We start from the raw sequence: 21,513 nt of genomic DNA on the forward strand, positions 1-21,513 counted from the left end.
GAACATTTTTTCACATTATGTCATATATTTACATAAATTATTCTTAAACAATATTAAAATCAGAGACTTGGGGGAGTATTTTTAAAATTTTGGAACCTTTTACTTAATCTTTTGATTAAAGGAGTACACAAACCCTATGCTATTTCTATTTAAGTATAACTAATTAACTCTTGAAGTGTTAAATCTATTTTTAAAGGAATAGAATTCAACTTTACATTTCCTATAGCACCTAACTGCCCAATAATTTTTTGTTGTTGAATTGAATGTGTAGAAGAAGCCACGGGTTTTTTGATAAATATTCCCAGAGGTTCTTAAGAGGTAGAAGTTTGGGTGTCTGCACGAAGCACTGTCTAAATTTAAGCACTGTTTTATGAAGAAGTTGTGTAGTCCTTATGCAATAATTACCTCCCATAAGATAAAAAGAGATATACATTGAACAGGAAGACTGAAACTGCCTGATTTCCAAAGAGGTCTAAGTAATACCTCTAACCGGCAAATTTCATCTTTTATGGACTCCACTTCATGCCATGTCCCTCTTGCACTGAAGAATTTAAGCAAGGGCAGAAACAACATGGTTACTTGTATAGAAACCTCCTTCTGAAGCTCCCCATCTCCAAGCCAAAGGCTGCAAAGGATTAAACAGCCGATATCTATGCGCCCGAGACCTCGTCCAAGACAAATCATTTGATTTATTACATGAGCCACTGTAATTTAATTTTGTTGTCTTTCTTTCCTTTTTCAATGGACTTCAACTCCTTTACCAAGACAAACACTGCTCTGAAGAGGCCAGCAATTAGAAAAATTTTATTTGTTTAAATATAGGCCCCTCTGAGTGGATTTAAAGTGTAAGCGTAATAAAGTCTTGGATAAATGTGCAAAATAAAACTGCTGACAGGCATTGTGAGACCCTGAAATACTGAGAACCCCCAATATATATTCTTCCCCCAAAGTAACTGAGGATTGATACGGTGATTTCTGGAAGGAAATGTGAATATTGGGAGTGATGCTGAATATTTTAAACTTCAAAAGGAGAGGATAATATAGTATTTCCTAGGACCCCAGGACAATTGTATCGCATATGCTTATACCTCCTAGAAGTCTATGATGTGAAATTAAAACCTATGCTATAAGAATGATGCTTCTGCTAATTCATGAAATACGAGACCATCAAGGGCAGGTTAGAATATTTTTGAAGAGGCCTAAATCTATGATAGAATAGAAAAGGTATGAAAAATAATAGGAGATGGTGTACACTGGTAGAGGTGAGGGTGGTGATGGGGTTGGAGACTGTGAGGGCAGAGCAGAAAAGAACAGATATCAAGTTTGGGGACTTGGGGCAAGTTCCTTAAACTCTGTGTGCTCTTGTGTCTTTGTTGTGAAATGAATTCTAAAGTGCCAGACTAATGTTAATTACTACTAAAGAAAGTTATAATTAGGCTGTTTTCCTGAATAACACTATAACATTACCTTATGTTAATTCTAGTTATCATCTAATCACGTCAATTAAGTAAAAGCATGACAGTCTGCATGACTAGAAAAAAATAACCAATAAACAACTTTCAAAATTATGACCACGTTCCATTACCTTCATTCCTGCTTAATTCAATGTCAGCGAACAAACCAATCTTAATGATCTGCCAAAGCAGTCCCAAAACCAGATGAGGTTTCCCAGCCCGCAAATCTTCTGCACCAATGTTCACAACGTGGCACCCAATGGCAGAGGCAGAGTTCAGTGCCAAGTTCAAGTTTTCCTGCAAGACAGCCAATTTATAACACTTGCTTCTTGACCTTTCTGATTTTTTGGCACTCTATTTCTCCCTTCACTGAAAATAACACTCAGTAAGGAAATTATGTATTAATTTTACCCATACATGACCCACAGAAAGCAATGTCCAGGCTTTGGTGTTAAAAGCATGGCTAGGGACTTCCCTGGTGGTCCAATGGGTAAGAATCCGTGCTCCCAATGCAGGGGGCCTGAGTTCGATCCTTGGTTGGGGAACTAGGTCCCATATGCATGCCGCAACTACGAGTTCGTGTGCTACAACTAAGAAGTCTGCGTACTGCAACTAAACATGCCACAACAAAGATCCTGTGTGCCACAACTAAGACCGGGCACAGCCTAAATAAATAAATAAATAAATAAATAAATAAATAAATAAATATTTCTTTAAAAAGCATAGCTAATACAAATCTTGCCTCATTGCTACTGTCTTTTTCAGATTTACAGGGGAAGTTACCTCGATATTTTTATTTCATCCCTTTTGAAGAACACTGACACTAAGGGAAAGGCTGAGTTACTAGAGTAAGTATAACCATATGGGTTAAGTGTCATATTTCTAAAAATGCCTAAATGAGAGGGCTATTGAGTATACCTGAGAGTTCTAGAAGTTCTCAATGTCCACATCCCAAGAGATGCTCTTGCCTGAGGGAATTTTGCTATCTAACCATCTAATACTCACTAAATGGAACGTAAAACCCCTCTATTCTTTAAGCATGCTAATTAATTAAGAACTTAATTATTTTTGCTTATTTATGTATGTTTGAACACAAAATGTAATGAAAAGACCACACACAGAGTTTGCAGTTAGACCTGGATTTGAACTTTAGTTGCAGCATTAAACTCAATAAAGCTCAGAAACCTTTCTGAGTCTCAGCTTCTCTCTTCTATGAAATCTGGAAAATAATCCTCAACTCAGACTTGTTATAAGAATTAAATGAGAAGATGCAAAGTGCAGAGCCTATGGTCTGTAGAACAAGTCTTCAAACAGTTTCATGGAAGGAGGGGAGAAGAGTGCACACCTGAATAATGAAGGGTGTAAGTTTCTTCTTGTTGATTGCTCTCTCGTCAATTGTATCAGGAACTGAAAGGTTGATCATTTTACTGAAACAGAAATTTTAAATTGAGTTGACTTATTTTATTTAAAATAATCTTTAATATACACAAATATTGTAAGGCTTATTGTAACATGTCTCTCATGTTATCTGAAAAAAAATGCAATATGACTTTTATCACGTTGATCACAAAAAACTATACATATAAAAATGCAAATAAAAAACAGACCAAAGTAGTTACAGTAATTGAGTATTTCTGAGTTGGGCATTAGGGCATATTGTCAAAATTAAATTATTTACTAAAAAACTTCATTGAATAAATGTTAAAAACATAATATTGCACATTGAAACTGAATCTCTCTTCTAGATTATATAACGCAGAATTAAAATTACCATTTATCTACAAAGAGGTAAAATTAGTTGAGCATGAGATTCTTTCATTCACCAAATACTTATTGAGTGTCTAGATAATGCACCAGGTACTATATTTGGTGCTGGAAATACAGTGATAATACATGGAGAAGGAAAGGTTATATTAATTAGGTTACAATCTGACTTAGGAAGAATCTCATTTGGTAAAATTTGGAGTTAGACTCTAACATTTAGATGTTTTTAATACTGCCCTAAAACAAGTTATTCAGCATAGGGAAAACTATGCTTCTTTCCATGCAAAATTTAAATATTAAATAAATAGTAATATATGAGTGTCTCTATTAAAACATATGGGGAATATTTCTTTACAGCCTATAAATGGCAAGGAAGGGGATATCTCACATTTTTAAAATCAGCTTTTCAAACAACCAAAATGACCTCTTTGAAAGAAAAAATAATTTTGTATATTGTACACTGTCATCAGAAATATACCCATTGCACTGTTCCAAGTGCTCTATATGTAGTCACTTAATCCTCACAACAGCCCTGTGAGGCAAGTACAGTAATATGGGGATTGTAATGGATGGATCCTAAAATGCAAAGCGGACAAGTACCTTTTTTTTAAAAATTCTTCCCTATTATGGTTTATTACAGGATATTAAATATAGTTCCCTGTGCTATATACAGTAGGACCTTATTGTTTACCTATTTTATATATCGTGTGTATCTGCTAATGCAAAACTCCTAATTTATCTCTTCCCCTCCCTTTCCCCTTTGGTAACCATAAGTTAATTTTCTATATCTGTGAGTCTGTTTCTGTTTTGTAAGCTCATTTGCATCATTTTTTTTTAAGATTCCACATATAAGCGATATCACGTGGTATTGGACTTTCTCTGACTTACTTCACTTAGTATGACAATCTCTAGGTCCATCTATGTTGCTGCAAATGGCATTATTTCATTTTTTTTATGGCTGAGTAGTATTCCATTGTGTATGTGTACCACATCTTTATCCATTCATCTGTCAGTGGACATTTAGGTTGTTTCCATATCTTGGCTATTGTAAATAGTGCTGCTGTGAACATTGGGGTGCATGTATCTTTTTGACTTACAGTTTTCTCCAAATATATGCCCAGCAGTGGAATTGCTGGATCATATGGCAACTCTATTTTCAGTTTTTTAAGGAACCTCCATAGTGTTCTCCATAGTGGTTGTGTCAATTTACATTCCCACCAACAGTGCAGGAGGGTTCAAAGGGGCCCATATCATGATTACAGCTATCTATACACAGCTACTGAATGGCAGAGCCTAAGAGGAACCAGGCAGACTGATTATGGAGCATGCTCTTAACCACTATGCTCCACTGCCTCAAAAAAGAGCTGCATCCTCTGACAAACTGTTGATAATCTTACATCATTTCTGCCGAGACACTGTTGGGTCTGGGGCAGCAGCAGTGACAAATGCATTTTTCAGAAGTAAGTAACTGGAGAGTGAAAAGTGACAAGTGGTCTGTTTTTCTGTTTTGGAAGCTATGGTACTTGAGAATAAAGAGATACTGACATAAAAATTTCAATGAAGTTGTAATGCTTAGCTTACTCAGTGATGAGAAGAAACCGGAAGCTGAGAGCTTCCCTAGGAAGAGGTCTCTGGTCTAAATAACTGAGTTTTAGATTCACCTTTGGTGGTACTTTCACGGACAGACCTAGAGATGAAATGGGCAGAACCTAGACAATTTTCTATTCTAGTTACTCCCTGAGATGAATCTGTTAGGCGTCCAGAAACAACTATATCAATTACGTGGAAGACTATTTTTGGAAATCTTACCAAAGCACAATTCCATCACCAACAGCTTTGAACAGGTCATCAGTATTTGGGTTCATTGGTATGACGTGTCGGCAATCCGGATCATTTTCCAAAGCTTTGTTTATCCAGTTAACAAAAGCATATTTTTCTTCCTCTAAAATTATGTGGAATAAGAAGACATTAGTTCATACTCTAGGTTAAATACTTGACTCTAAAGCCTGAAATAGTTGTTCAGGAGCGCTGTACGTTAACGTGTCACAAGCCCATTGTTATCCTCTTCGGAAACCCAGACAATTGAATGCAACACAGTGGCTACTAGGAGCTACAAAATTAAAAGAATAGAGCAGGGTTAACTGATCCTTAGAGAAGTTAGTTGCAAAATTCTTTAAAAATTCTATTTATATTACTGTAGAGTTCTGCCATAAAACCTATCTGTGCACATATTGTATTGTGGCTCTTATGAGCTAACAAAGCCCTACAATAAATACCTATAATGCCTTTATGGCAAGTATTAGCCCCAAGTCCAAATATAGGTCACAACGACTTCGACTGTGTTCTTAATTAGGAGGCAGTGTGTTTCTAGAGCCCCTCCTTGACATTATAGCAGGCACCCTACTTAGTGCACTGTGTTCACCTAACACACGTGAAACTATTACCTGAGTAAGAATGCTGCGTTCCTTCACTGGACAGCTCTGAAGTTCCTCCCAGAGCACAAATCCCTTCTTTCCTGTTGATTGCTTTGCGGAAGGTTTTGGCAATATCACTGCTTTTTACCTCTTGGAAAATCTATTAACGAAAATATGTTGTTGATCCACAGTTTTCAACTGGGTATAAGCATATTTATCTTTTTTTATACTTTGGTAACCTACAGTTCCCCCCATAGGTGATAAGTATTAAAAGATAAAGCAAATAAGGCAAACGGCTTGAGTTTTTAAAATGCTGAACAAGTACTTCAATACTGCTACCAAAAATAAAGTGCCAGAAGTCAACTGTACACGCTTGTCAAAAACATTAAGTGCCACATGCATTGAATCTGCTTTAAGCCAAAAACTAGTGTAGTTCAAAGACACAGGTAAATCTGTTAATTTTCTAGAACAAGGAAAGCTTTGTTCTATTCCTGGAGAGAAGAGACTAAAGGAATCCCCCCTTCTTAAGCACAATTCATAGTGCAAAGATAGATGAAAATTTTATGGTTCAACCAAAAAAAGGTTTGTATTTTTTTTATCCTGGGGTAGCTCAGTAAGATCTAGAATAGAATAATAAGGGGGAAAATGTGTTAAGCTGGCAGCAATAGATGCCTATTAAGAATAAGCCCAGAAAAGAGGCTTTTCAGTGATTGAGCTTCTCTTCACAATACGGCACACATGGCTAGTGAAATGAACTTGTACATTCTAACTGTACAAGAGCAGGTTGTAACAAAGCAAATTTCCCACCCTACTCTAACCACTTGGCTGAATGACTGGACATTCCAAAGGTCAGCTTATGTATGCCTGAAATACTGGAACTTACCTAACCTCCAGTTTGTTCCTGAGCTACTAATATGCATGGCTAAAATAGCCACCGCCAGAAAAACAAGAGCAAGATGTAGCATTTTCATAAAAGCGTATTTAAAAGGTGTTTAGAACACAATAGATTTATCGAAAGAAACTTATGGCCCTAATGGGAAAGTCCCTGAGCAAATAGAAGATAACCCAAAGGCCTTTAGCATTACTGACAAGTACATACTTACACACACACCTCAGGAGGGGCCTCCTGCGTTTGAAGGTCATAGAACAGGGTCACGATATTTAGCAGTTCAGGCTGTGTCTATGAGAGCAGGCATGAGTAGAAGCTGAAATCCAGCCCATGCTCCCCTAACTAGGCCTGGTGTCTTGCACAAGACTGTGGCAGGCAGGGGCGAGGGTGCCTTTTTACATTTAGTCTTTCCAGGAGGGCACCTTTTTGTAATTAATCAACTGCGAAACAGTGCCTTTGGTAACTGGGAGGAAAGCTGCTGTAGCCCCATCACAAAGTCATCTTTTCCTGTTACCGTCCTTAAATCCTGGCCTTCTTTGGACTTATAAACCCAATTTTATTTAGGAAAATACCTAGTAAGCAGTAAGTTTTACAAAAATCAAGCTTACTCGATTTCCATTTTGTGGAAATGATTTTATGCTATACCTATAATTTCAGAAGCAGACTTTTAGAATGGGTGTGTGTGTGTGTCTGTATACGAATATAGACACACACATAGTGACTGCTCTAAATTTTACACACAACCAATGAAATCACTCTTCCTTCTCTCTGGCCATTATACTGACTGTTAAGTATCAATAGGGTGGAACTGACTCGTGTACTCTGGGAAATTTTCAAATTATTAAAATTATTGTTACTCACACTCTGATTCCAACCATAATTTCATTTAATGTACCTTACCTTCCAAGCCATGATTATACAACAAAATGCCTACTTGGGAAGGTAGCCATCTTAATTGTGATGCATTTTGTTACCACAGCTCCCTCTTTGATAACTATATATCTGCTCAGTGAAAAAACAATATTTACTATTCTACCTCATTCTGAACTCTACTTCATTTAGTGGAACACTGTCTAGTAACTTAAAATCTAAAATGTCTGCTTCTCCTCATGACTGAGATACCATAAATCACTGGAATGAGAAAAGTCTCCAAAATGTGACTGCCTTGGAGCTACTGCTTCAGAATGACGTATGAAAAGTTATTTTTATTATTATGACTATTTTTGCCTTAAGGATCATCAGCTTCTAAAAATCAGGTTGTTTCCGTAATCACAATTTCAGCTGAAGAATAAATTCAAGTTTGTACACCTCATGGAAAAGAGGAATAATACAAATAATAATAACTTTAAAAAAAGAATGTCTGCTGTACCATATTCTAATGCAATTACTTACATAGCTCTACTTAAACTCTTGATGCTTAGGAATGACACGCTGACTGCAAAGTTGCAATTAAATTAATTTTCAATTGTCTTACAAAAGTTCCATGACGTTCCTTTTCTAAATATTTTAAAATAAATTCTTCCAGCCAAACACGAATTTTCAGTTTCATAGTATTTTCCTCTGTTCTTTAGATTTAAAAAAATGTTAAAAGAGATAGTTGAAGATTTGTGTGTCTGTTAAATTGATTCACTACATGGGAATTCGCATTTTATTTTCTACTTTAGTAAAGAAATCACTGGAGTGGATAATAAAGCAATTTGAGTATAAGCCTTGGCTTAACAAGAATCTCTGAAATCAGAGATAGGACCAGGCCAACTACTGTGCTGGAGAGCTGTCAATGAATCTTTTCAAAGCTGCCCATGGTGATACTAATGAGCTCACTGTTTCGTGCTGTTTTCCCTCCATGAGGAGGGACTTTCTTTATCATGTATGAACAAACTGGTGTACACTGCTCACTCTGGTTCTATACATCTTTTCCAGTCTCTTTTATGAAATGTATATGTTTCTTATTCCTTTTAAAAGTGTCATCGCCTTCCTAGATCAGCACTAGTGGCCAAACCAAAGCAATGCAGAGGCACAGGACTTAAGGAAAGATTTCAGAAAGAATTGCAAAAAAATACTGACTGGCTTCCAGTGTTTGAGGCTTGTTTCCAACATAGAAGATTTGAATTTTTACTTTTTGGGGAATCTGCTGTATGCCTAAACTTAGTGATAATAGGAAAAGAATACTGCCCTTTTAATAAATAGAAATAACTACCAACAACTAACACCTGTATAGCATTTGCTATCTACTAGGTACGGTTCTAAGCACTTATATGAGGTTACTTAATCCTATGAGGTTGGTAATATTAGTAAAAGTTCTAAAACAGGTCAATAACTTATTACCATTACGTAAGAGCAAGGTTCTCACTGTGAAAATAAGAGTTTAATACAGACTTCTCTGCTGAAAGAACTTATTGCCATACCGGTCTTTTTACAGATGCAGGAAAAAAACCCCAATATTACCTTGGAAGTATAAAAATCCAGTAATTTAGTTTTGAAATACTTGAAGAAACAAGATCAGTTAATATGTTTAATTTCAACACGTGAAGTTTATATATAGTTTGGGAACTTTTTCTCTGCCATATATATATTCTTCTCCAAAATTACTATTAACATGTTTGTAGCCTGGTTTGCAATTAACACCTCTTAAGCAGCAATTTAAATAAAAACCAAAAATTTAACATGCAAGAACATGTTTATTTCTATTTCCTTATGTTAATCCCTGACAGGACTAATGTGCTTCCTCTTTCTCAGATAACTAGTATCTACCCATATTTTGTCTGACAATTTGTAAGATGTTTCATTGATGACAAGGCAGGTGGGAGTGGACAGACTTTTGGTTGGTTACGCACCCATCTTTCTTTCAGTACAGTCATGGTGGTATCATTCTGAAACTTCAGGTAGGTTATTTTATTGTCCTTCATGTTTCAATTTCTTGAATAGAAGGGAGGTAACCAGAAAAAGCCACTAGTCACATGTATAATGTTGGGCAAGTCATTTCCTTTTTTAGGAACCCAGGCTTTTTCTTTTTTAATTTGAAAAATGAAGGATTCTAAACATATTGATTTCTTCCAGTTCTAAAATATACATGTTAACAAGGTCCTCATTAGTATTTTATTTTTTCAAAGAAATCTCTGGTGATGACAAAATTATTATGCCTGTTATTCATTTTTTAAGAAAATACTAGGGTAATCACAGCCTTCACTTAAAAGCCACAAACAGCTGTGTAGAATCAGCAACATTTCAAAATGTACAAAATTAAATATTTCCTTAAGATGATTTTTCTCAAAGACAATTTCATAACTGTCCTTAAATATACTGGCACACTGCAAATCTTGATTATTTAAGCCTGTTTTCTAGTAGATTAAAAAATTCTGAGCAGAAAATTATATCAAAAATAAGTGATCATAGTTAACTACTGCTCCAAGCTGCTTTAAATTCACAATTAAACATGCAGTTACAAGGGAGGCAAGTTATGTATCGGAGGACATGCAAGCCCTCATATCGCAAATCAATTGCAACTTACTATTGAACATAGGATTCAAAACGAAAGGCTTTGGCAATAACTGGAGACAGAAAGTGGTGGGGAGGAAATTAGTATTTCAAAAGAAGATGGCAAGAATTATAGCATTATAATTATGAATCATGTCTGCATTTTTAAAACAGTAATACTCCCCTCCTTCCCGCTCCACCCCCAGGCAAATGCTATAAATTGAGGAGACATCACTACTTAGTTAATTTGCTTCTGGAACTCTCAAGGTATTCTAGAAGGGTTAATTCTAATTGGAGAAAACATATCAGAATTTCACTCCCTATACTGAGCTGTGGTTACTGATGGGGAGTATATGTTATCATTTCAGGTGTCTTGGGTCAAAAACAAACCGTGGAAAAGGATAGGAGTGCTAGGAAGTTTGTGATAAGTATTAGGCACTAATTACCTATCTGCAATATATGTAAGGAATGCCAAATTAGATCTTGTCAAGCAGCCTTAAATGAATAATAAATAAAAACAAAATGTTGAGTGTTCTTAATTGAAGGGAGAGGCAACAGCTATTCTTTAATATATATATCAAATACTTTGTCAATGAATATGGATGGAAATGTCACATGTCTAGAAAGCTCTTGACCCTGCTAGCTAGCAGCTAAAAGCATTAGGCTTCAATAGTGAGTACCACACATACACTCTCTAAGCACTGAGTATGGAACACTAGCTGCTTCAGGGTAGAATAATTAAGAAATCAGCCCCTAACCTTGAAGAGTATTTGATGATACTAGAGAAGAAAAGAATTTTAAGTGCCTCTTCCAATGGACTGAAAAGATATGCTTCTAACTTTTAATTATCAAAATCATCATCCTAGGAAAAAAAGGTACAGTTAAATACTACCACCACAAGAGTAGCAAACATCTTTTAAACCAGAAAGTTGAACTCGGGAAGCTTCCAAGACTGTGAGTCAGGGCGTATCATTAAAATTTGGGAGCACACTGTTCCTGATAGAAAGGGCACTTCGAGGATGTCATTTCACACCTTGAAAAATGCCCTTTAATGATGTCCCCAAAGGAGGCTGTTTACCTTACACAATGAGCAGAGCATTATATCTTTGATTCTGTTAGTATTCTTTTCTCAATTCTTTTGTTAAGATATTCTAATGGCTAAAAGAATGAACTAAATGTAATGGGTGGGATGAGAGAAATTCTATTAGTTATAACAGTACTACTATGATATAATTTAGGAACTTAGGACAACTACTAAAAGACCCCACAAGACAAAGGAGTAATCATCACTTCTAATAATGGTAGGTTTTCACATACTTACATAAACAAATTCATCAAAACTTATCTTCCCATCTTTATTCCTGTCACCATCCAGCATGAGTTTTTGAATAATTTCTCTCACTTTATATCCTGGTAATGGCATATTAGCTTCCTTGAAAAGCTCATGAAGTTCATAGTCACAGATGAATCCATTGCTGTTGAGATCTTTGTAAAAAGGGAGAGCAAGCAAAAAAGGAAACAAATTAACCTATTAGAGTGTTTTTCTTCATTTTAGGCTCAGTTTATAAGCTCACCTAAATACAATGTTGTCCTTTCTTACTGTTTGGTACCTAAGGATGTTTGAAAGGGAAATGCAAATGTTAGCTGAAAGGGCAGGGTTTACATCATATTCCTTATATTTTAAACACTGTATAAGTAGCTTTATTTAAAAATAGCATTCCTAACATTAAGAAAATATAGTGGGCTTCCCTGGTGGTGCAGTGGTTAAGAATCCGCCTGCCAATGCAGGGGGCACAGGTTGGATCCCTGGTCCCCGAAGATCCCACGTGCCGTGGAGCAACTAAGCCCATGCGCCACAACTACTGTTTGCTCTAGAGTCCTTGAGCCACAACTGCTGAAGCCCGCGGGCCTAGAGCCTGTGCTCCACAACAAGAGAAGCCACAGCAATGAGAAGCCCGCGCACTGCAACGAAGAGTAGCTCCCACTCCCCACAACTAGAGAAAGCCCACGCATAGCAATGAAGACCCAAGGCAGCCAATAAATAAATAAATAAATAAAATTAAACAAAACAAAGCAAAAAAAACTATACCAGATACTGTTCCTGGGATTAGGGATACTACAACCAATGAAAGAAAGTCTTGCTGTACAAAAGCTCACATTCTAATGACAACTAATAAGCAAATAACATATAACATAAGGTATGATTACAAAACAATGTAATATAGCGTAAGTGCTATGAAGGAAAATAAACAGGGGTAAGGGGTTAGACTGGGGCTATTTTGCCCCCCAGGGAACATTCAGAAATGTCTGGAGAAATTTTTGATTACCACACACAGCTGGGGGTGGGGAAGATGCTCCTCGCATCCAGTGCATAGAGGCCAGGGATGCTGCTAAACATCTTACAATGCATACGACCCCCCTCCCACCCCCATACCGCAACACAGAACTGTGCGGCTCAATATGTCAATGCTGAAGTTGAGGAACTCTGGGTTATAGTGACAGGCAGGGATGTGGGTGATGGTGGGGTTGCTATTTAGATAGAATGGTCAAGGACGGCCACTTTGATGAGTTTATATTTGGTTTTTTTTTTTCTTTCGATCTTTATTGGAGTATAATAGCTTTACACCATTGTTCCAGTTTCCGCTGTACAACAAAGCGAACCAGCTGTATTTATACATACATCCCCACATCCCCTCCTTCTTGAGCCTCCCTCCCATCCTCCCTATCCCACCCCTCTAGGTCATCACCAATCATGGAGTTGATCTCCCTGTGTTATGCTGTTGGTTATATCTGAATGAAGACTTATGTGAGGGAAGAAAGCAAATCATATGGATATCGGGGGGAAAAGATATTAGGTAGAAGAAAGAGCAAATGCAAAGTCTCTGATGTGGAAGGGTGTCTGGTGTGTTTTGGGGACAGCAAAGATCCAGTATGACTTGGGCAGAGTGAGCAAAGGAGAAAATGAGAGATGATGTCAGGGAACTGATCATAAAAGCTCTTATTAAAATATTGAATCCCCTGTATGAAACCATTTCCCCAATACATTGAAAGCTGATGATACTGTTATGTTTAGTTTTAATGAAGTATGTGATTTTACAGTCAAATATTCTTAAACACATATTACCATATTTTTAATCTAGCAATTAAAATATCTATGCCTTTAAAGCATCATCACCAAACTACCCAACACTTCTGAAAACCACTAATATTTCCTTTGAGATAAAACACTTGATTCCCCTAGGGCACATCTTTACTCTTTTTTGCTTTGAACTTATAGAAGGCCATACATCAAACACTTTATTAGTAAAGTGTTTATATGCAGAAATCAACCCAGCAACAACATCTGCAGTTGTTAAAAAGAACAAAGTAATCCATGTGGTACTGTGGCAGAATTTTAGCAATTTTTCATGAATGAAATTCTTGGATTTAAATACACCTTCTCCCATGCATATACCAATCTATTTCTCCCATTTTCTTTAAAAAGTTAAAAGAGAGCTCAGTTCTAGGGAGGAAGTGTGACAAAGTGAAAGATACACAGCATAGATGAAGGGACACAACAAGAGGGAGTAATGTGACACCGGATCTAATTTCATCTTGGCTACTAATTTGCCCAAGTCATCTCTCTAGATCTTAGTTTTCTCATCTGTAAAAGGAAGGCTTTAGATCAAATGATCTCTAAGTCCCCTTTTTAGCTCTAAAAACTGGAGATAAAAACCATCATACACATGAAAAACAAATATAGAGTAATAACATTCTGATCACTACTATACTAAATACTATATTCCTTCATTTTATATCTTTAGAGATAGCTTATTCCTTGCAACTATCAAAACTCTGTCCACGCCAGCAATTTCTGATAGAAAGATATTTTAAAATGTATTCTACTTTGCTCTGACTTCTGAAATGACATATCTGAACATAATTTAATCGTGTTATTTACTCCAATTTAGACTTAGCGTGTTGTTCTTTTTGTATTCTCAGTGATATAAGTGGAAGGTAGAGGTGTTTAAAAATAAAAATTGGAGAACTATAATGAATCCAAAGCTACACGAAACTGACAAAGGCCCTGAGGGTCTCGTCTATCTGGCAGTTTCTTCACTTTAGGTAGAAGAGAGGTGCAGGCAATGGGGGAACTACCACCTATGCGCACCCTCTGAAATAACCTCTCTTGAGCATTAATTAGAAGCTCACTGATGTGATTAAGAGATGCCAGGAAGTAGCCACCCTAAAATATAACTAACATAAAATAACCACATGTGGAAATACCATTTTGAAGTAAGAGCAGTAATAACAGATGCTTTTAGTAACGGACAGGAACGTTTTAAAGGGGGGGGGGGTTGGAGAAATAAGAATTTGCCATTACCTGACAATCCTATGAGATTGTAAACCTCTTGATGAAGATTCTTCTAAATCTTTTTATCTCCCACCCCAATAACGTAGCACAGTACCTTGCATAGAATAAGCAAACGGAAAAAGAATTTTTGAAGAATCATTGATCCTCAAGTATTTTTAAATTAATTTTTATTGGCGTGTAGCTGATTTACAATGTTGTGTTAGCTTCTGTACAGCAAAGTGAATCAGTTTTATATATATATATATATATATATATATATATATATATATATATACTCTTTTTTAGATTCTGTTCCCATATAGGTCATTACAGAGTATTGAGTAGAGTTTCCCTGTGCTATACACTAGGTTCTTATTAGGATCTTCAAGTATTAAACCAGGAAAATAATGCTCTAATCTAATAAGCATTTTAAAGACAGAACTAAGCAAACAACAATGACCAAAAAATGCAGAAATAGCACTGAAAGACTGAATGGCAATTCATCAGGAAACCCTGAGGACAGAAATATCCCTTAAATAACATTCAATCTCATTCCCTTTGTTCTAATTCTGTCCCCACCCAGCAGCCTTCAGATCTGTAATTTGGTTTTCTAAGTGAACACACCCACCAAGGAGTATCCGAGTAGACTACCAGTGATGGCTGCCAGGTCAGGACCTCTCTTATTCTAAATGTAGAAACCTGCTTTGACTTTATTAAGAAATACCTGTGCCTTTGTATAGCATGACTCAACCTCCAGAGCAAACTGAGTACCTACTCTGTGGCAGGTACAGCAGTAGACACCAAAGATACAGAATTAATCAGACAGAATCTGTGGCTCTTGGTTGAAACTGTGGCTTCAAAATCTTTATAAAAATTTGGAGTCACTTTGAATCTCTCTCCTGTATCTTTCCTGATATGGGAAAAGAATCACTGACCATGTGTCATCTACTTTTACATATTTGTAAAGTTTTACCTACTCTGTTTCTCCATATTTTAACAGCAGATCTGGCTTGTACTACCTCCTAAGATCAAAGGCATTTTAGTGTTAGTACTAGTAAATTACTGCAAGGCTTTCTTAGAGTCCCTAAATCATACATTTTGAAGAAAACAATTTTAATTTCAATAAGAAGGCAGAGGGAGCCTAAAAAGGCAGCTTGCAATTAATTTTAGAAAATCTCCCAGCTGCTAAAGTACTTGAAAGACAAAATAGGGCGCAATTATTTTAAAAGAGTTTTATGCTAATTTTATTTCCAATCCCCAGCCAACACACACACACACACACACACACACACACACACACACACACACAGCCTTAAACAATATCAGCGATCAAATGTGCTGCGCTTTCAAAGGCCAGAATATGTGATAGCACAAAGGCATTTTAGAGAGCTTCCCTCTCATCGGTGATGTTATTAACCAGGAGCTCAAGAGTATGTTTGATGGTGAACTTTTCCTATTCTCAGTTTTGACATAAACATGAGAATTTAATAACAAATGGACCCCCCAAAACACAGACCTAGATTGAAAGCAGTTTTAACAACTAGAAATCACAGCCTCCTGGCATGATGGCAGTCCTTTATTTTCTCACTAAAGCTGCCAATATTCTGGAGGCCCTTTCTGGCTCATTTGCCCCTTCTTCATTAACTACACTTTGGCATGGGGTGGGACAGGATCTGCATTTCGAAGACTCTTCTGTTTCAGCATCATATTTTCGACCACCCGATAAAGTAGATATTATCATACAGCCTATATTATCTAGAGCATTCGCAATGTTTCTGCAAGCATAGGTCTCAACTTCTTTGGTTCAGAAAATATTGTCAGTGTGGGTAGACACTGATGGGCTGCAGGGAAAAAGAAGAACCTCCACCTACCCGCTGAACAAAGTTCCCGCAGAGTCCAGAGCTAAATTTCAAGAAATGGATCGTGTTCTATTTTTAAAGAAAAATCGCTATCCTTGAAAAAAAATTCACTAAGACGCTCCCAATGCTGTACCAGAGAGGTCTACGTCTTTCAAACTGGCTGCTGGATTCATCAGAAAGGAACCAAATGTTTTTAACAACACATCCTCTCTGTCTGTCTGTCTGTCTCTCTGATGACACGTGTAGGTTCACATCTGCATTGTTTTAAAAGAAACCTCATTATGCTCTCTTACCAAGTATTATTTTAGATGCCAGTTAACTCTCCCAAAACCCTCCCCCCAAGTAACCTTAAAGTAAATAAACTTATTATACAGCCATGTTCCTGCCGAAGTTTGAATCACACCAAGAATGCATATCCTTAAAAGGAAATGTTTTCCCTCCCCTTGCATCCTGTTATTTAAGCTATTTTAAGTACTTGTCTGGAGAAAGCTGAGCCAGAATTCAAGTGGTTTTGATTTTAGCTGCTGTTTTACACTGCCCATGTCCAGGTGGTATGTGGTGCAATCTATCACTTCAAATGCATCTTTTGGGGTGCTACTTTGTCTTATAAATCTGACAGTGAGAAAGACCGGGACTCCCCTTGACCCCTAGGTTGTGTGTGTGTGTGTTGCTTTATCCATCCTTGAATCTCTCTAAATCTAGTGTCTTTCTTTATAAACAGGTCACATATGTGTGTCCTCATCTGCAATACATATGCAACCTCTTTACTAACCCACTACGGACAGTGCTCATTAGGACTAAAAGAAGAAAACCAATCAAGTGCAGATGCACATCCTTTCAGAAGAGCTGTGTTTAAAAGTTCCATTTAGTTTAACCAATATATTCCATAAATTCTTTGCACTAAAAAAAATGACAAAAGGAATCTATATATCTAACATATATATATATCTAATATTTACACACATGCACACACGATCCTGATTGCCTATGAAAGCACACAAAATATTAATTTAAAAAACTCAGTCAAAAGACTTGTGCAGAAGAATTTAGATTATATTCCATCCTCAGATCTAAGCAATAAAGTCGAGCTTTCATTAGGCATTAAAACTTTAGAAAAGGCAGCTGCTAAACAGCTCCAGATGCTTAGCTAAACACAGGTTTTGCCTTTCACAGTTTATACCTTTTGAGGTAGCTCATTTCAGCAAATACATATGAGGCAGTTTAATGAGTCCCAGCTAAGGGTAGAATAGAGGTTGCTACCAAAGAGTTCATCCGAATAGTGGATCCCCAAAAGTGGAGGTCAATTACAGCTGAAGGCTGGACAAGGTTAGAGGGCTGAGACCGGGCATTCAAAAATGTTGTCTATCAACTGTTTTCCAACTCAAAATTTCCAGCAGTTTGGCCATCATTTTCCACCTGCTGCCACTTCCCCACTTAAAAAATACACACACCCACACGAGCACATTCTCACACACGTGTATGCTCTTGCTCTTACCCCACACACCCACAATCTGTACTCCTATCTTCCACACAGTCAAAACATGGTTTTCAGACTACCCTGAGACCTTCATTTCTAATATTCCATCAATAATTAACCAGATGGCACAGTGAAACAGCATTGGTTTGTTTATTCATTTTTTTTGGTTGGGCTGTAGTTTTAATCTTTTAACCCATAATTAAACAAATATGCACTGGTGTCATTTTATTGAATACTAAAAGTAAATTAAATGAAAGCACCGTGCTTTCTCCGGCATCATCCTGATGTGGTTTTCATATCGTAGAGAATATCAAGTAATTTGAAATAACTCAACTTCCTGAGATGAGAAAATCTGATACAGCTACAATCACCATAACCAAAAATTTTTGGCTTAGTTTTGTGGGCAGCCTCAAAGAAATATACCCACACTATTCCTAGTCATTTATGAAACCCCATTATTTTATTTCAAAAGTGTTGAATTCCTGTTTTTTTTTTTAAAAGCTGAGTGGCTATTGCTTAAAAGAGAAAAAAGTCAGATGTTAAGTGTTTGCAGGACTAAAGCCAATCTGAGAAGATCTACATTACATGAATTTATCTTTATGACAAGTAATCATTCAAATGACCTGTAGCTTCCATAACAAGATTAAAGTCTCTACTTGGTAAACTCTTTACTTCCTAAGTGTTCTGAAAAGTTTTATTTATTCTTCTTAAAACGAACTTATGCAGCATTGCAGCATTTAAATTAAAACAGAAACATTATGAAGTAGGAAAAAATGAGAGCCCAGTCTGCTATCCCAGTGGGAAATACTGGAAACAAATGTTGAGAAAATGAAAATAATTAAATGAAAATATACTGTTTGGAACTTAACACTAAGCAGGTGCAGAAAGTGAGTGAAAGGAGAACTTTAAATCTTAATACTCGATTTTTATTGCTAGTAAAGAGAATTTCAAAGCACTATTAATTGATTGAACAAAACCCATGATTAGTGGTAATTACAGAGATTTTCTCCACACACTATGATTTTGCTGAATTTCTAAAGAGATAATCAAGGCTATTATTGTTAATAGATGGGGAAAATCATATAATGATTTCCATATTTTGTCACAATTGAACTGAGACAAAGTAGTCCTCCCTCTCCTCCCCTCCTCATAAGAAAGAATTGTCCTTGTCAGGAAAATAAGTTATAGAGCTTGTTTTTAAAATCAAGTTTCCCTGAATGAAAAAAAAAAAATTTCCATAACACCTTTGACAGTTGCCTAAGGGCTCTGTAAATAAGAATAACTAAAAACTACAAAGATTTTAAAGGAAAATCAAAAGATTCAGCTGGGTCTTTAAACACTTTTCTAAAAGACAGACTATACACAAGCTTTTAATACGCTGAAAAATATAAATTTTATGTGTTATATTGTAACGGCCAAAGCCTTAAGCAATAAATTCCACCATGATGAAAATCTTCATAACAAAGAACCTTGGTGATTATGACAAAGTCCCAGTACATGAAAAGACTACATATAATTCCTTGGAATTCAATCAATTATTTATGTATTGAAAATCTAACATGTGTGCAACAGTGAGCTAGATACTGAGGGGGAATACAAAAGAATAATATGTGGAACAGGCAGAAATTTTGGATTCCAGAATTCCTATTACAGCATATAGAGTAATAAGAGTCTACATATCATAGGAATATATGCCTGGTAGGGCTTCAGTAAGACACATGGTCCAATCTCCTGCCTTTGGGAAGGTGTTTGCCTACTCTAAACCCTTCAAGGTGTATGATTTAAAGTAAGACAGTAGTTACACAATGACTCTTTCTTGGTGTCCAAGCTCTAATCAATCCCTCACTTGGTCCAATTTAGCCCTGTTTCCTCCTTAGAGATAACTGGTCAACCCTCTTTATAGCATTAAGCTTTAAAGGAGCAATTAACCTCTTTTACTGATAAAAGTATTCCAGTGCCATCAGATAAACAACATTTGAATTAACTTTAATTTTTAAAAAATACTGCACACAAATATTTCCAAGATGCTGCACATAAGAACAAGGCTTGTATTCAACAATAAACATTGATTTGAGGAGGTGAGACCTTGAAGATTAAGCAATAGCAATAATAAGGTCCCCACCTCAAAATTCTATTCATTACAAAAAAAGAAAACAAATGAGGCTGTCCCAAACACTGAAAGATGAATATAAATAAAACAGAAGGTTTGAAGGAAACAATTATAAGAACAATTTCTACAGAATAATGTGATTTAAAAAATCTTGCAGCCAAGAATTCACCTGCTGTTTTTTCACAATCAATCTAATATTAAACGAATAGTACGCTTCTTCCAGTAAATGGTATCTATGGCAAACTAACTGGCTGCCTTTTTTTTTTGTACACACACACAATCGTATTAGATTCAGGACTATTTTTTCCTAGTTAGAATTCTGATGGGATTATGAAAAGTCACTCTGGCTGGGGGGGGGGGGGGTTGGGAGTCATTGTTTTTCCCAAGGCACGTTGTTATTACTAAAATTACTACATGCCTTCATAGAAAATATTGCTCATAAATGTATGGGAATAAAAATGTATATTTCCTCACTTTTCACTAACGGGGTTTCTAACACAGGTCAAGGAGTAGATTCTGATTTAAATAAATCATTATGATTTAACTTTATACCCTTTAATCAAGGAGATATCAAATAGTAATAGTCTCTCTATCAAAGCACATGTTGACTTGTGTGAGTACACACATCAATAATCAGGTTTTACCCTGTTTTCTCATTACCTTCACTGACTTGAACTGAGCACTGAAATTTGGAATGTAAATACTATAAATTGCTTCCATAGCTGCCAGATTCGAAGACATGTTATGTGATGTTAAAGGATAAACCAAATGGCATGCTAATCCTTCCCATCTTATACTGACGCTAATTCAATTTAATAAGGTCCAACAATGTGCCTTACCCAAAGGCACAAAAGATCGACGAAAAAGGCAGTAAAGCCATGCTAATTAGGGAAAGGTAAAACGTTATCTAATGGTTCTTAACATTTTCAGGGGTCACTTGGCCCTTTGAGAATATGGTGAAAGCTCCAAATCCTCTCCTCAGAAAAATATGATACACAAAATACGATAACACCACAAAATTTGTCTAAAACTTTCAGGAGTCACAGCAGCCCTCAGTTAAAGACTGGCACCCTGGACTAAAAACCTTTGACCATATTAGATACTAGATATAATTAGCAATAACACGGTTTAAAGTGTAGCTTCCAAAACTTTATTCCATTGATTTTAACTATCTTGCCCTGTTTCATGATTAAGCATTCACATAATTTTTCAGAGAAATAACTTTGATTAGTGCCAAATAAAGATTGCTTTACTCTAGTTACTCTACAAAAAAAAAACTTACCAACTTTTGCAAAGGCCTCTTTGAGTTCATCAAGCTCATCTTTGGAAATCTGAGTGGTAGCCATCTCATTCATTTAAAGATCTAAAGAGAAACCAAAAGGCTTTAAGGCTTTAAACAGAAACAAAGTCACAGATACAGAGAACAAACGGGTAGTTGCCAGAGGGAAGCGGGTAGGGGGAGAAAAGAAGTAAGTGAGGGAGCTTAAAAGGCACAAACTTCCAATTATAAACTGGAAAATAAATGTCACGGGTATGAAATGTACAGTGTGGGGAATATAGTCAATAACTATGTAATATCTTTGTGTGGTGACACAACTAGACTTATGGTGATCAGTTTGAAATGTACAGAAATATCGAATCACTATGTTGAGTAAGAGGAACTAACAGCGTTGTGGGCCAATTATACTTCAAAAACAAACCCACAGAAAGAGATCAGATGTGTGGCTACCAGAGGCAGG

General features: G+C 36.3%; 1 protein-coding gene across 2 annotated transcripts in view; it reads right to left on the reverse strand.

Annotated features, from left to right (window-relative positions):
• PLS3 (plastin 3) overlaps positions 1–21,513 on the reverse strand; it is a 76,711-nt gene that overhangs the window by 13,329 nt on the left and 41,869 nt on the right. The window contains exons 2-7 of one of the 2 annotated variants that reach the window (XM_057717765.1): positions 21,057–21,137; positions 11,317–11,480; positions 5,663–5,792; positions 5,028–5,160; positions 2,800–2,881; positions 1,586–1,751 (exon numbers count right to left, since the gene is read on the reverse strand). In XM_057717765.1, coding sequence (XP_057573748.1) covers positions 1,586–1,751; positions 2,800–2,881; positions 5,028–5,160; positions 5,663–5,792; positions 11,317–11,480; positions 21,057–21,129 — 748 coding nt within the window. In that variant the 5' untranslated portion in view covers positions 21,130–21,137. The remainder of the gene's footprint in view (positions 1–1,585; positions 1,752–2,799; positions 2,882–5,027; positions 5,161–5,662; positions 5,793–11,316; positions 11,481–21,056; positions 21,138–21,513) is intronic. The other variant, XM_057717766.1, reaches the window with a different exon arrangement.

Source organism: Hippopotamus amphibius, chromosome X, assembly GCF_030028045.1.
Source record: "Hippopotamus amphibius kiboko isolate mHipAmp2 chromosome X, mHipAmp2.hap2, whole genome shotgun sequence".
NCBI classification, from domain to species: Eukaryota; Metazoa; Chordata; class Mammalia; order Artiodactyla; family Hippopotamidae; genus Hippopotamus; species Hippopotamus amphibius.